The sequence below is a fragment of the Mus musculus genome, chromosome 13 (assembly GCF_000001635.26).
Source record: "Mus musculus strain C57BL/6J chromosome 13, GRCm38.p6 C57BL/6J".
NCBI lineage: Eukaryota > Metazoa > Chordata > Mammalia > Rodentia > Muridae > Mus > Mus musculus.
Window position 1 is genome coordinate 54772549 of NC_000079.6, and position 16164 is coordinate 54788712.

The 16164-nt window shown below is 48.0% G+C and overlaps 1 protein-coding gene and 1 long non-coding RNA gene across 10 annotated transcripts; one reads left to right on the top strand and one right to left on the bottom strand.

The window, feature by feature from the left end:
* Positions 1–4965: 4965 nt before the first annotated feature.
* On the bottom strand, positions 4966–10543 carry Gm16249. The gene is made up of 3 exons (XR_382462.1): positions 10474–10543; positions 10135–10216; positions 4966–6071 (listed from the first exon to the last, which is right to left on the bottom strand). It is a non-coding gene; the product is annotated as a predicted gene 16249 (long non-coding RNA).
* A 902-nt stretch (positions 10544–11445) lies between these two features.
* Positions 11446–15911, top strand: Eif4e1b (eukaryotic translation initiation factor 4E family member 1B). Of its 9 annotated transcripts, none has more exons than NR_104406.1 (7): positions 11450–11485; positions 11643–11753; positions 12261–12457; positions 12930–12993; positions 14071–14184; positions 14331–14440; positions 14737–15911. NR_104406.1 is itself a non-coding variant. In NM_001033269.3 (7 exons), exons 2-7 carry the CDS (start codon positions 11806–11808, stop codon positions 14846–14848), a joined length of 735 nt encoding a protein of 244 aa, NP_001028441.1. In that variant the 5' UTR covers positions 11450–11553; the 3' UTR covers positions 14849–15911. The 9 variants fall into 9 exon arrangements, 7 of the variants coding, with proteins under 7 accessions (XP_017170974.1, XP_017170975.1, NP_001028441.1 ...); NM_001033269.3 differs by lacking the exon at positions 11643–11753 and adding an exon at positions 11806–12014 and having other exon boundaries at positions 11450–11553; positions 12261–12356; positions 14301–14440; NM_001039683.2 differs by lacking the exon at positions 11643–11753 and adding an exon at positions 11806–12014 and having other exon boundaries at positions 11450–11553; positions 12261–12356; positions 14339–14440.
* The last annotated feature ends 253 nt before the right edge of the window (positions 15912–16164 follow it).

The window sequence follows — 16164 nt, forward strand, 5'->3', positions numbered from 1 at the left end:
GAGAAATCAATATTTACATGTTTAGATAAAAAGAGATCACCTCCATACCTTAAATGATTTTCAAAAGCTGTTGGGAGATATTAATTGGCTCAGACCTTTTTTAAAGATTCCTTCCGCTGAGTTAAGGCCTTTGTTTGGTATTTTAGAAGGAGATCCTCATATCTCCTCCCCTAGGACTCTTACTCTAGCTGCTAACCAGGCCTTACAAAAGGTGGAAAAAGCCTTACAGAATGCACAATTACAACGTATTGAGGATTCGCAGCCTTTCAGTTTGTGTGTCTTTAAGACAGCACAATTGCCAACCGCAGTTTTGTGGCAAAATGGGCCATTGTTGTGGATCCATCCAAACGTATCCCCAGCTAAAATAATAGATTGGTATCCTGATGCAATTGCACAGCTTGCCCTTAAAGGCCTAAAAGCAGCAATCACCCACTTTGGGCGAAGTCCATATCTTTTAATTGTACCTTATACCGCTGCACAGGTTCAAACCTTGGCAGCCACATCTAATGATTGGGCAGTTTTAGTTACCTCCTTTTCAGGACAAATAGATAACCATTATCCAAAACATCCAATTTTACAGTTTGCCCAAAATCAATCTGTTGTGTTTCCACAAATAACAGTAAGAAACCCACTTAAAAATGGGATTGTGGTATATACTGATGGATCAAAAACTGGCATAGGTGCCTATGTGGCTAATGGTAAAGTGGTATCCAAACAATATAATGAAAATTCACCTCAAGTGGTAGAATGTTTAGTGGTTTTAGAAGTTTTAAAAACCTTTTTAGAACCCCTTAATATTGTGTCAGATTCCTGTTATGTGGTTAATACAGTAAATCTTTTAGAAGTGGCTGGAGTGATTAAGCCTTCCAGTAGAGTTGCCAATATTTTTCAGCAGATACAATTAGTTTTGTTATCTAGAAGATTTCCTGTTTATATTACTCATGTTAGAGCCCATTCTGGCCTACCTGGCCCCATGGCTCTGGGAAATGATTTGACAGATAAGGCCACTAAAGTGATGGCTGCTGCCCTATCATCCCCGGTAGAGGCTGCAAGAAATTTTCATAACAATTTTCATGTGACGGCTGAAACATTACGCAGTCGTTTCTCCTTGACAAGAAAAGAAGCCCGTGACATTGTTACTCAATGTCAAAGCTGCTGTGAGTTCTTGCCAGTTCCTCATGTGGGAATTAACCCACGCGGTATTCGACCTCTACAGGTCTGGCAAATGGATGTTACACATGTTTCTTCCTTTGGAAAACTTCAATATCTCCATGTGTCCATTGACACATGTTCTGGCATCATGTTTGCTTCTCCGTTAACCGGAAAAAAAAGCCTCACATGTGATTCAACATTGTCTTGAGGCATGGAGTGCTTGGGGGAAACCCAAACTCCTTAAGACTGATAATGGACCAGCTTATACGTCTCAAAAATTCCAGCAGTTCTGCCGTCAGATGGACGTGACCCACCTGACTGGACTTCCATACAACCCTCAAGGACAGAGTATTGTTGAGCGTGCGCATCGCACCCTCAAAGCCTATCTTATAAAACAGAAGAGGGGAATTGAGGAGACTCTACCCCGAGTACCAAGAGTGTGTGTCTATGGCACTCTTTACACTCAATTTTTTAAATATTGATGTTCATGGCCATACTGCGGCTGAACGTCATTGTTCAGAGCCAGATAGGCCCAATGAGATGGTTAAATGGAAAAATGTCCTTGATAATAAATGGTATGGCCCGGATCCTATTTTGATAAGATCCAGGGGAGCGGTTTGTGTTTTCCCACAGAATGAAGACAACCCATTTTGGATACCAGAAAGACTCACCCGAAAAATCCAGACTGACCAAGGGAATACTGATGTCCCTCGTCTTGGTGATGTCCAGGGCGTCAATAATAAAGAGAGAGCAGCGTTGGGGGATAATGTCGACATTTCCACTCCCAATGACGGTGATGTATAATGCTCAAGTATTCCCCTGCTTTTTTACCACTAACTAGGAACTGGGTTTAGCCTTGATTCAGACAGTCTTGGCTCTGTCTGGACAGGTCCAGACGACTGACACCATTAACACTTTGTCAGCCTCAGTGACTACAGTCATAGATAAACAGGCCTCAGCTAATGTCATGATACAGGGAGGTCTCATGCTGGTTAATCAACTCATAGATCTTGTCCAGATACAACTAGATGTATTATGGCAAATAGCTCAGCTGGGATGTAAACAAAAGTTTCCGGGATTGTGTGTTACTTCCATTCAGTATGTTAAATTTACTAGGGCAGCTAATTTGTCAAAAAGTCTTTTTCAGTATATGTTACAGAATTGGACGGCTGAATTTGAACAGATCCTTTGGGAATTGAGACTTCAGGTCAACTCCACGCGCTTGGACCTGTCCCTGACCAAAGGATTACCCAATTGGATCTCCTCAGCATTTCCCTTCTTTAAAGAATGGGTGGGATTGATATTATTTGGAGATACACTTTGCTGTGGATTAGTGTTGCTTCTTTGGTTGGTCTGTAAGCTTAAGGCCCAAACTAGGAGAGACAAGGTGGTTATTGCCCAGGCGCTTGCAGGACTAGAACATGGAGCTTCCCCTGATATATCTATGCTTAGGCAATAGGTCGCTGGCCACTCAGCTCTTATATCCCATGAGGCTAGTCTCATTGCACGGGATAGAGTGAGTGTGCTTCAGCAGCCCGAGAGAGTTGCACGGCTAAGCACTGCAATAGAAGGGCTCTGCGGCATAAAATGAGCCTATTCTAGGGAGACATGTCATCTTTCAAGAAGGTTGAGTGTTCAAGTGTCCTTCCCCCAGGAAAAACAACACGGGACCAGACCAGGACCCCTCTGGGTGATGAGCCTGGGAGGAGGTTATGTGTACGGCTCCTTTACCTACACACTGGGGATTTGACCTCTATCTCCACTCTCATTAATATGGGTGGCCTATTTGCTCTTATTAAAAGAAAAGGGGGAGATGTTGGGAGCCGCCCCCACATTCGCCGTCACAAGATGGCGCTGACATCCTGTGTTCTAAGTGGTAAACAAATAATCTGCGCATGTGCCAAGGGTATTTTACGACTACTTGTACTCTGCCTTTCCCGTGAACGTCAGCTCGGCCATGGGCTGCAGCCAATCAGGGAGTGATGCGTCCTAGGCGAAAGATAACTCTCCTAAATAGGGAAGGGGTTTCGGTTTCGTTATTGGGGTGGCTTTCGCTTTTGGGGCTGGGGGTTTGCGCTCCTGGCTCCTGAAGATGTAAGCAATAAAGTTTTGCCGCAGAAGATTCTGGTTTGTTGTGTTCTTTCCTGGCCGGGCGCGTGAGAACGCGTATAAGAGGGGAGGTCACCAGACATAGTGAGTCTCTCCCTGCCCAGTCCCCAGCTGCATATGGTCTTCTTGTAATCTCTGGAGCCCTAAGATAATATTAAGTAGAAGGTTGGTTGGGGGTTGTCACCCATGCTGTGGTGGGACTCTTCTATAACGTGGCTCTTTGGGGGCTACCCACCCTCCTGTAGATAAGCCCAATAAACCCATTAGTTCATGAGCTGGACACAGTGGAGTTTTCTTTGGTCTGTCATTGGTGATCTGTCTGTCAGCCTCAAGTGGGTATTCTGTTTGCTGATGAATGTTCAATGAGTGGTTCTCAATGCTAAGAAGGATACAAAAGGAGGGGTGGCCTGAAGAGATCCTGGGGACAGTAAGCTTTTTTAGATAGAGTGGGCAGGAGCTGACTTTTGAACTAAGCTCTGAAGGACAAAGAGGGAAAATCAGTTGACTAAAAAGATTTGGGCTTGTAGGTATAGCTCAGTGGATAGAGGGCTGGCTTAGCATACATGGGGTACTGGGGTTCATCTCCAGCACCCTATATATAAGGGGTGGTGGCACATACCTGTAATCCCAATACATAGGTGGAGGTAGGAAGATCAGAATTTGGGATCATCCTCAGCTACATAGCAAGTTTGAATCTGTGGCTAGCACGGGTCATGAGACAGGGATGGTGAAAGGAGGGGAGGAAAGGATGGAGAGGGAGGGAGGGATGGGGAAGGAAGGAAGGGAGAAGGAGAGAATTTCAAAAGCAAAGGCTGAGGCAGAATGGCCTTGGCCTGTGGGAGGAGCATCTCATGGACCCTGTGAGTTGGGATCACGCTGGCCTCAAGCCTGAACTGTGGATCCCATTCTGGTTGTCCAGGAAGGCCTGAAACAAAAAAGTTAAACTCTCGGATCAATAGCAGACAACCTCTCTGAGACACACAAAGAGTGTTCTGTAAGTAGGCAAAATGGAAAGCAAGGACAGAGTATTCAGAAAGACTCATGTGGTGCTGTTGCCAAGGCCAGAGCTGGTGGGGACAGCACAGGGAGAGGAATAAGCAAACAGGAAAGTTTCAGAACAGGAAGTGGGGTTCACAGAAGACCTTCTCTCTGCGTGAGGTTTGAATGGATAAAATAATGTAGACAACCCATCTCCAGAAAGACGATCCCCTAGAACTGGGGTGCTTTGGTCTAGAATAGTAGTAAAAACAGAAAGAAAAGCAACAGAGTAAACAATGAAAATCCAGGTGCAGAGACTTTGTTGGCCCTTTCTGAGGACGACAAGGCATGAGATAAAGAAAATGGAGTGGCTTCAGTTTCTAGGAAAGAAACGCAAAGATAGATCCAAGCAGATTGCTTCTTTGGTCCACTGGGAAGAATTATCTGGCTTCAGGACAGAGGAGGCTACTGTATGAGAGGACCACTCATAACAACATCACTAAAGGGTGAAGATGAACATTGCCCTCTTTATTGAGCAATCAAAGTGGACGCTTAGCTACTGTCCATGAGCTGGATTTGCACAGGGGAGTAGGGGTCTTGCAGTAATGCTGCAGATGAACTTCACTTGGGTTCCTGATCCACGGATGAAACTTGGGTTCTGGTTACAAGTGGGCAAAGAGTCAGCGAGAAGAAGGGATGACAAATAGACTCAACACAAGGGAGTGTGGATCTGAATGTAATTTGTCAAATGGCGCATCAAATATACAGAAGAAAATAGGGAAGTTAGGTGACACACCAGCAAGGTACAATGAGGTTACTGGATTCTTACATAAAACAGAGGAATGCAAACACAGAAGGGCTGGCAGGAACCAACTGGGATAAAATTCATTGTTAACAACTGGGAATCAAAAGTAGCCCCACCTAAGGTCCACTTAATCTTAGAAGCCAGGGGCAAGGGCTTCATGCCCTTGCCATAGTTCCTATTCTAGTCTATTATATAATCCACCTCCCCCCTAGGCCATTGTAAATACTTGTGTATGGGTGTAACTCAGCTATCTATAGTTCTAAGTATCTACTCTGGTTCCTCCTTAGATCACAAACTTCCTTCTTCCTAGATAATGGTAAATTCTTGTGTAGGGCAGTGACTTAGCTATCCATGCTCAGGGTCGGCTCAAGGACTGCCTAGAATCTAACTTAGCTATATGTCAAAAAAATCAATCCTTAGAAGCACTTATAATAAAGCAATATTAAGGGAAAGCACACAGATCCATTTACCAACTAAAGCAAGGACATTGAAGCATTCATTATACAGGATGCCATGATTCCAGGAGACTAAGTTTCCATGAACTTTTCGCCTCGCCTCAGGACAGCGCCCAGGTTTTTGGGGCCTGTTGTGCTTATCACTACTGGAGTGGATGTAACACAGTAACACTCCTGCACAGCTTGTGTGGAAGAAAACAGAAAACTCTTTGTTACTTCAGCCTGATGGAGACATTAACTCCCAAACAGAAAGTCTCTTGACCTCCTTGTATCCTGGAGCTGGGAACAGAGATACCATGTAACTCCTGATGAACCCGAAGAGCAATCTGGAAGACACTGCATGAGATGCTGCCAGGAGCACAGGCATCCACTATCTCTTTGGAACCCTGAAAGGCTTGCAAGCTCTTCCTCTCAGTCTTAGCCGTTCTAGTGATTTTGTTAAGTTTCAAAGCACCAGGCCCTCTCCTCTAAGTGAGAGGTAAAATAGTCCCACAATGCAGCGTCAGTTCCAGGCACCACTACAGAAATTCTGTTGATGCTTGTCACAAAACTCTTCCAAGTGACCATCTGACCTGGATGTCAAAATGTAGTTGAGAGCTGTTCAGAATGACTTTTTTTTTTCTTTTTATCAATTCTTGTGAAGTTTGTGAATTTTACCAGATATTCTGAACTTACTTATACTTCAAAGCTTGACGGAGGGACCATAAATGGATCAGCAGGTAAAGGTGCTTGCTGCCAAGCCTGATGACTTGAGTTTGATCCCTAGGACCTACATGGTGGAAAGAGATAACTGACTGCCGGAAGTTGTCCTCTGACCCCTGCATGTGTGCTGGGTGTGCTCACCCACTTACACTAATCTCCACTACAAATAATTAATAAGCAAATATAGGGCCAGTGAAATGTCTCAGTAGATAAAGGTGTTTTCTTGCCTCTCTCTCTCTCTCTCTCTCTCTCTCTCTTTCTCTTACACACACACACACACACACACACACACACACACACACACACACACACACACACACACACACACAGGTGGTTTGAATGAAAATGGCCTCCATAGGTTCATATAGTTGAATGTCTGGTCCCCAGTTGGTGGAATTGTTTGGAAAGAATTAGGGGGTGTGGCCTGTTGGGGGAGGGTGTGGCCTTATTGGAAGAAATGTGACACTGAGGGCAGGCTTTGAGGTTTCAAAAGTGCAGCCTATTCCAGTTAGCTCTCTCTCACTTCATGCTTGTGGATTAGGTGTAAACCTTTAACTACTGCTCCAGCACCACACCTGCTGGCCTGCTACCATGCTCCTGCTGTAGTTACATGGACTCACCCTCATTAATAAACCCCCATTAAATGCTTCTTTATATAAGTTGCCTTGGTCATGGTGTCTCTGCATAGTAATATAAAAGTAACTAAAATACACATATATACACACACACACAAAACCACTTAATAATAAATGATAAAAATGAAAATGAATGTCATTTAAATAACAACAACAACAACAATAATAATAAAGCAACTTGACTCTAGATAGATGGTTCAGTAGTTAAGAGCACTTGCTATCTATAACTCTAGCTCCAGGGGACCTGATGCCCCCTTCTGGCCTCCTTGGATACCCACATAAACGTACACAGATAGAGACGGATAAATAAATTATAAAATAAAAACCTTAGATTGAAAAACTTAGATTTTTTTTCTAAATATGCAGGATATTTGAAGAAAGGAACTAGCTGAGTGTTCAATTCATTAATGTATGCTCTAAAATATACTTGACCTTTTTTGGGGGGACGGGGCAGCGTATCAAGACAGGGCTGCTTTTTGTAACCCTGGCTGTCCTACAATTCATTCTGTAGACCAGGTTGGCCTTGAACTCAGAGATCTGCCTGTCTCTCCTTCTGGAGCCCTGGGATTAAAAGTCTGCACCACCACTGACTGCTCAGCTACTCGACATGTCTTTATACAAAGGTTTACTTATTTGTATCTTAAGTATAGGAGAGTGTTTTGCCTGCATGTCTGTATGTGCACTACATGCATGCAGTGGTGCCTATGGAGACCAGAAGAGGGTACTAGATCTCCTGGTACTAGAGCTACAGATGCCTGTTAGCTATGAGGGTATTGGGAATCAAACGACTCTCTGCAGCAAGTGAGTTTAACCACTGAGCCATCTCTCTAGTCCACTAAGTCACGAATGCCTCATACCTTCCTTGCCACATTGCTCACAATCCCGAAGACTCTCCTCTCTCACCATCAGCAAGGCACATGATTCTCCTTGTAACGGTGGGTCAGTGTCACCATCTGACATAGGACTTTAGTCCAGGTTTACCTACCTTTTCCTGTTGGCTTGTGCACTGCCATATAGACCCTTGGTTTTCGGACAGCTCACCCCCCACCCCAACACACACACACACACACACACACACACACACACACACACACACACATACACACAGAGTCCTCATTTATAAACCATGACTAAGGCAAACTGACAGAGGATAAGGAACTCTGAGGGGGGGTGGTTATCATAGAGGGACTAGAATACTAAATGGCTCAGGCTTCCTAAACAAAAGGCTCATAGTCCGATACTGACTGACCAAAAGCATAAATAGAAACAAAGTAAAAGTTTTAAAAAGAAAGAGAGGAATTTCAGAGCAGGGCTGGAATTCAAGAGCCTCAGCTCATCAGCCTCACTGAGCTACTCTGGGAAGTCAGGCCAGGCTGACTTTGGCTAAGAGCCACATTCCCAGCAGGCTTAGGGACTTGCCTTTAGTGCTTTCCTTAGTCACCACAATCCAGTGGCTGCTCCAGGCTGGTCAATGTAAAAGGTGGTGTTATGCCTGGAAGCCACCCTGGTGCCAGGAAGAGGTCACGGCTCTGATGCAGCTGAGACCATGCCCTGCCCTGGAGAGAGCTGCGCCCTGCCTGGCCTCCTCCAGGGCTGCCTGTGCTGGAGGCATTCCACAATACTGTTGAAGGGCTCTATTCCTGCCTTGAATTTGGATTCTGGTAGTTGAGGGGAACACAGCAGGCCTGGGGTTGAGCCAGTTTCAGACCTGAGCCTTAAGGGTCTGGCAGCATGTACTTCCTGTCTCTGGGGACACCTGCCTTGGGAACCCAGCCACCACTGTGAAAGATGAGTAGTCACATGGAGCGGAGGCTTCTGCCTACAGTTACACTAGCTACTCCATGTGGATGACAGCCGCCCTCAGTCCTGAGCTGTGAGCCAGCCTAGCCTATCTTGCTTTGGAGCAGAGATGAGCTGACCCCACCCAAAGGTACTGCCCAAACTGCAGATCTGCAAGCACAATACATGATGCTTACTGTTGTAGGCTACTAAGATTGGCTGTGCTATGTGGCACTGGGTAAGTGGATTACAATTCTCCTCTCCTCTTCCCATATGTCTGGACTTAACACCTTCCCATCTTCTCCGCTGCTCCTGCCAGCTGACACATATTAACAACCTGGTGGGCGCCCTCAATTATTTTCATGGTGACAGTTTCCTGCAGTAGCCTGAGAACCTGACTGCAATGGTTAATCCCTGCACCCCAACCCCTGCACCCCCCCCCAAGGTTTTCTCTGTGTAGCTCTGGTTGTCCTGTAGACCCTCTGTAGACTAGCCAGGCCTCGAACTCACAGAGATCCTCCCTCCTCTGCCTCCCAAGTGCTGGGGTTAAAGGTATTCGACATCATGCCCACGTTTGTGGTGGTTAATTATGATTGTTTATTTAGTTGGAATATAAGCCTCTGTGCCCAAGGCTTTAGTGATGTAGACCTTTGGGTGTGTTTGTGAACTCATGTCCAGAGAGGACTGGCTGAGGGGGCAAGGCTATGGGAAGCACCATTCTGTGGGCTAGCTGAGGGTCACAGGTGAAGAAAAGGGGAGAAGGAAGCTAGCTGAATATGTTTTCCCTTCTCTGCTTTCTGGTCCTTGAAAATGTGGGCAGTGCTTTCCCAGACAAGAAAGACTGATTCCTGCGAAGTGTGAGCCCAGAAACACAAGTCTATTCAGAAACACAAGTCTTCAGGCTGAGCCCAGACTTAAGAAACCAGAAACTTGGGAGCGTGCATGCACAGGGGGCTATCATTGGAAGGTCAGAGGGCAACTTAAGGAAGCCGATTTTCTCCTATCATGTAGGTGGCAGGGGTTGAACTCAGATTCTCAGGGTTGATGTCAAGTGCCTTTACCTGCTGAGCCATGGTGTCAGCCCCCAGCAGTGAATTGTACAAGCCCTGCAGCAAGGTTCAGGTCAGATTTTAGACTTGATCTCCTCACAGCCCTAGAGGCTTGTGCTGACTGAGGTCTGTGCAGGTCCCCACCAGACCCCAGCACAGAGGGTACGGCTTTAAAAAAAAAAACAAACAAAACACAAAACAAAACAAACAAACAAACAAACAAACAAACAAAAAAAAACGTGCTAGGGCAGGAACCCAGGCTGCTCAGCTCCACCCATGAATTTAGTGTTCATTGCTGCATGCCAGTGCAGAGCCCTGTGCCCCAGGTACCATGGCATGGTTAGAGATGTGGGTTGACAACCGTGGATGTGTGCCTCCAGTTGAGACGTTTGAGATCGTGGGAGGCTGCAAAGCTTCTTGCCCCCCTCTTCCTAGTTGGTTCTACCCCCCTGCCCAGGGAGAGCTCTCACCTGATGTCCGTTGAGCATTGAGCCAGGCCTTACTCTCTGGACCTCACATTCTGAGTCCTACATCCACCTCCTGATCTTTAAGCTTTAAGAGGAACAAGGTTCCCCGGGCTCAGGAATGCGGATCAGCATAGGGAAGAACTTAACATGCTGGGTGACAGTGCCACTGTGCTCGGCCACACACTCAGGTGAATGGTTTTGGCAAGAGGCAAGGAGGGTGTCTTAGGGTGAACAAAACATCATGACCAAGAAGCAAGTTGGGGAGGAAAGGGTTTATTCAACTCAGCTGACATTTCCACATTGCTGCTCCCATCACCAAAGGAAGTCAGTACAGGAACTCACACAGGGCAGGAACCTGGAGGCAGGAGCTGATGCAGAGGCCATGGAGGGATGCTGCTTACTGGTTTGCTTCCCCTGGCTTGCTCAGCTTGCTTTCTTATAGAACCCAAGACTACCAGCCCAGGGATGGTACCACCCACAATGGACCCTCCCACCCTTGATCACTAATTGAGAAAGGCCTTACAGCTGGATCTCATGGAGGCATTTTCTCAAGGGAAGCTCCTTTCTCTGTGGTAACTCCAGCTTGTGTCAAGTTGACACACAAAGCCAGCCAGAACAGAGGGCAATCACATAATGGATGGAGGCTCTGCAAAATAGAAAGCCTCAGGGTACCAAACCCTCTAAATTCTCAGACAAATCACAAATGGCACTTTTAATGCAAATGTCTCCCAGTCCCTAAACATTAGCAAATGGTTACCCTTTTGTTTTCTGGAGATAAGCTCTCTTACAGCTCAGGCTGGCTGGTAACTCCCTCGTCAGTACTTGGTACTGGCCCTGAACTCCCAATGCCCCCACTTCTACCTCCCAGAGGCTAGGATCACAGGCCTGTACCTGCCTGTTCACTGGTCGCTCCCTTACAAACTCAGCTGCTTCTAGAGCCAGATAAATACCACTGGTTAATATCGAGGGCACAAACTGAGTGTGTAAATGGAACAGGGCTTTCCAGCATGTGTGTGTTGCTACCTCTGTCATCCTAGAACAGTCTGCTTCAAATTCAGGCTTTCCTGAGTAGGTCCCAAGAACAGACCCCAAATGTTGACCCTTACTTTAAATTCTCTGCTGGAGGACAGGTTTTTCTTGACCCAGCTGTGCAGGGTGATGAACGGTTACCTTCTAACAGGTAAGTCCCTATTCCACTCCCCGCCCCCTTTCCCCCCTTTCACACCATCTCTTCAGCTCACCTGTCTGCCCAGGTGGGACTGGCTTCTCTTCTCTGGTAGGTTAAAAGCAAGGAGCTGTGAGCCTCTTAGTTGCTGGTGGAGCCTTGAGCCTTGTCATGGCCACTTCTGAGGTTGTGAGTCTACCCCATCCGCCTTTCCCAGAGCAACTGAGTAGCTGGGGTGAAAAAAGCGGGCATCAGAGGTGAAAAAAGCGGGCATCAGGCGTTCAGGGGTCAGCTAGAATCAGAGCTTACAAGTCACTTTTGTTGTTATTGTTGTTTTTCGAGACAGGGTTTCTCTGTGTAATCCTGGCTGTCCTGGGAGTCACTCTCTAGACCCAGCTGGCCTTGAACTCAAGAGATCTGCCTGTCTCTGCCTCCTGAGTGCTGGGATCAAAGGCGGGTATGCCACCACTATCTGGCTACAGCTCACTCTTATTTCTTTCTCTGGTCAGATGAACAAAGTTGAGGGTGGAGGGCATAAGGAGGAGGTGGTGGTGAAAGAAAAGGAGGTAGTGAAAGAAAAGCCATCAGAAGCAACTGCGGAGGGAGTCCAAGCAGGAGAAGCCAAAGACCTTCCTGGCTCCCTTAAGACTCAGAGGAGGAAGGCCCACAGAGAACATCCACCAGAGGTCCTGAGCAAGCTACACCCCTTGCAGTACAGGTGAGGAGGCCACAGAGACACTGTCCTGCTGAGAGGCCAGCCTCTGTGACCTTGGATCCTGCCTTCCACCACTCGGTGGACTTATCCATGTGGAGACTGGATGTTTACTACCCTGCCTGTAGGGATAATTGACTTCCCACACCTTGTGGGGATTGCGTGTCCCAGATCTCACCTCCTACTTTACAAACATGGCAGCCCGGACACTGCAGGGCTGGGAGCCTTAAGCCTCTATCTCCTAATCCTCAGGTGGGTTCTGTGGTTCTTCAAGAATGACCGAAGCCGGGCCTGGCAGGACAACCTGCAGCTAGTCACCAAGTTTAACACTGTGGAGGACTTCTGGGCGTGAGTGTTCTGCCTTCAGGAGCGCTGAGTTGGGGGCCAAAGGCATCATAGCCTGCCACCTTCTCAGGGCCTTGTCAACATTTGCTGGGAGCTGAGGGTTGGTAGGTTCTTGTCAGGTCATGGTCCACCCCCTTGAAAGCTTCTCAGGGCTTAAGGAGAACCTGGGGTCTGGAAGAAGCAGGAGTGAGCCCCGAGACTCTGTGGCTTTGTGGCTCTAACCGGGTTTCTTCCTCTCATGAAATTTGGCTCAGCTATAGTAAGGATTATTAGGCTGCTGCCTTAGTGTGTGTGCCAAAGAAAGCTGAGAAAGGCCAGGCTAACCCAGGAGGGAGGCCCAGCTGGAACGCCCTAATGATGTAGACTTCACCAGGCTTTTTTAGTTCAGACAAGTTCCCAGAGAAGGGATTCCAGGTGGCAGGGCCCTTGGGCATGTGGAGGGTGTGGGGAGGCCCTGGGAGGTAGGAAGCGGTAGCTGGAAGCTAGAGAGGTCTAGAGAGGAATTGGAAAGACAGAGTCAGGTGAACCATGGGCTTCGAAGCCCCAAAACCTCTATGTGGGGTGGGGTCTTTCCAGGGTGTACAGCCATATCAAGCTGGCCAGCAAGCTCTCTTCCGGCTGTGACTATGCCCTGTTCAAGGTAGGCTCTGCTCCAGGGAGTGATTCCCCGGCTTTTCTCTCATGGATGACTGGGGCGTGGGCAGCTAAGGATGTGTGAGTCCGGAGAGGAGAGGGCCTCAAGGCTAGGGCCCAAGTTTTTGGCCTGGCTTCTAAATTAGTGTGGACATGAAAAATGCATGTGCAGGGTGGGCTGGGGGGGGGGCATTCCTCACCGTGTCTGGTCTCACCTTGGAGGTACCACCATCAGCACCTTAATCCTGTTTAGTAAAGTTGACAAGCTTAGGCATGAAGTTGCCAAAGGTGGCAACAGGGGAGCTCAAGGGCTGTGGGGCTCAGCAGGGTTCAGCAGGCTTTGGGGTCTTGGAAGGGACCTGTGTGGAAGGCAGAGTGGTTGGAGGTGGCCCCTGCTGTGCAGGGGAGGGAGTAGGTAAAAGGAGCCTGCTTTTTTTTTTTTTTAAGATTTATTTGTTTGTTTATTTTCTTATGTATGTGAGTTCACTATAGCTGTACAGATGGTTGTGAGCCTTCATGTGGTTGTTGGGAATTGAATTTTTAGGACTTCTGCTCGCTCCGGTCAACTCCGCTCGCTCAGTCCCTGCTCACTCCGGCCCAAAGGTTGATTTGTTATTATATATAGTACATGGTAGCTGTCTTCTGATGCTTCAGAAGAGGGCGTCAGATCTTATTATGGGTGGTTGTGAGCCACCATGTGGCTGCTTGGATTTGAACTCGGGATCTTCGGAAGAGCAGTCAGTACTCCCACCTGCTGAGCCATCTCACCAGCCCCGAGAAGCATGCTTAATTAAGTCCTGGGTACAGAGCAGACTAGGCTCTGTGCAGAGGAAGCTTGGTGTCTACTTTCCTTTAAACCAAGGGAGGCTGGGCGTGGTGACATACATACGCCTATAATCCCAGCACTCGGGAGGCAGAGGCAGAGGCAGAGGCAGAGGCAAGCGGATTTCTGAGTTTGAGGCCAGCCTGGTCTACAGAGTGAGTTCCAGGGCAGCCAGGGCTATTCAGAGAAACCCTGTCTTGAGCAACCAAAAAAACAAACAAAAAAACCAAAGGGAGGCGGTTGATCAGGCTCTCCCCACAGGAAGGCATCCTGCCCATGTGGGAAGACAACAGAAACAAGCAGGGTGGCCGCTGGCTGCTCAGCATTGACAAACAACTGCGCCACTTCGAACTGGACCGTCTGTGGCTGGAGACGGTGAGTGGAGGGCAGGGGAAGAGATATAGGCATGGGTCTCAGGAGGTCTCAAAGCTGGTGGGGTGGACCCTATATCCAAGCCGGGGCACTTACTGTTTGTTCCTCTCGGGGCTCAGTTGCTGTGTCTGGTTGGGAATTGTTTTGAGGAATACAGCAGGGAAGTGTGCGGTGCTGTCGTGAACATCCGCACGAAGAGGGACAAGATTGCCCTGTGGACGAGTGAAGCAGAGGACAAAGCCGGAGTGATGCAGATCGGGTGAGAATCCTCCCCCGGACCCTGGTGATACTGGGGGGCTGCAAGGGAAACCTCTGGCACCCTTCAGACCTGCTCTCCCTTCTTCCTCACCCACTTGTATAAAAGAAGTAGGAATTTAGACCCAAACTGTTTTTAATTAAAGTTGTCAGTTTCACTGAGGGATTCTATGACAGGTACTGGTCTATGAGTAAGACATGTAAAATGGGTGAGGCTGGAGCTGGAACCAGGGAGATATATCTGAACAGAAGAACTGGGCCTGGGTTATGTCTGCCATTTTACCCTGTCTCCAACATTAGGCAAATATACAAAGAGCGCCTGGGCATCTCTACGAAGACCATCATTGGGTACCAGGCCCATGCAGACACTGCTGCCAAGAGCAACAACTTAGCAAACAAGTTTGTGGTGTGAGACCGGTTTCAGCCACTACTCAGTGGGCACCCTCATCTTGCTGCTTGATGGACAAGGAAGACTATACTGCACTGTGGATTCTGGGGCAGGGCTTGGGGGAGGCAGACAGCCTGGTTCTTTACCTCTCTTGGAACATGTATAAGCACCACTCCTTAGATAAGGTTTTACCTGTTGCCCAGGTTGGCCTCGTATTTGTGGGCTTAAGCCACTCTCCTGCTTCAGCCTACAGACCTGGGACTGCCACAGCTCATCACTGTGCCTGCATCCATAATAACTTCTTCAGCATGTTTTGGGCTCAGGCCTCATGGCAGCTGGCCAATGCTTATAAACTACTCTCAATCGCTAGCCCTGTACGTGGCCATTTGCCAAGGGCAGGGTAAAGCAAAGTCCTGGCACAACCCTGCCAAACAAGGACAGGAGACTCCTGAGGCAGGCTCTTCTGTCTTGGGAGGATGGTTCCAGGCCACTGATATTAAGGGTTAGGAGTTCAGTTCTCTGTGAGCTTAAAGGCTGATTATGGGGTTACCCTCATCAGATCTGTAGCTTGGGTACCCATCCTAACACCTGTTCCTTCCCTGGACCAGTTGTGATTGGGTTCTCCCTCCCTCCCTCTTTCCCTCCCTCCCTCTTTCCCTCCCTCCCTCTTTCCTTCCTTCTCTCCCTCCCTCTCTCCCTCCCTCTCTCCCTCCCTCCCTCCCTGTCTCCCTGCCTCCCTCCCTCCCTCCCTCCCTCTCTCCCTCCCTCCCTCTCTCCCTCCCTCCCTCTCTCCCTCCCTCCCTCTCTCCTCCCCCCCCCCTTCAAGTATGGACTAGGTTAGAGAGGAATTTGTGTAAAGACAGGTAGGACTGGGAACTGGGAATGCCCTGCACAGCCTTCCCATCTGAAGACAGTCCTATGGATTCTGTGTGTCTCCTCCTGCTGAAATGATGGATGGATAAACCTTCATGAGTGAAGAGATTACAGTGGTAGTTAGGCTTCACCGTGGTCTTGTTAGGAGGGATTCACTTGATGCTGATGATGCTTAAGGCCCTTTCTGTATCTAAATAAACACTTCTGGAACAAACTTGGAATCTAAATATTTAAGATCAGACGTACCTAAACCTGCATCTGCTCTGTCCTGTTTTGCATCAGAAGGACTCTGGTGAATCCCAGGTATCAAGGCAGTCAAGTAGGTATGGGACAGGGCGACCATAGGAATAGGCAAAACAGAACAGGCGTGGCATGGCACGCCAGCCTGTTTGTATTCAACTACACTGTGTGTGAATGCATGGCACTGTTCATTGGTCCCACTATTCCCAACCACTTATCCCTGGGGA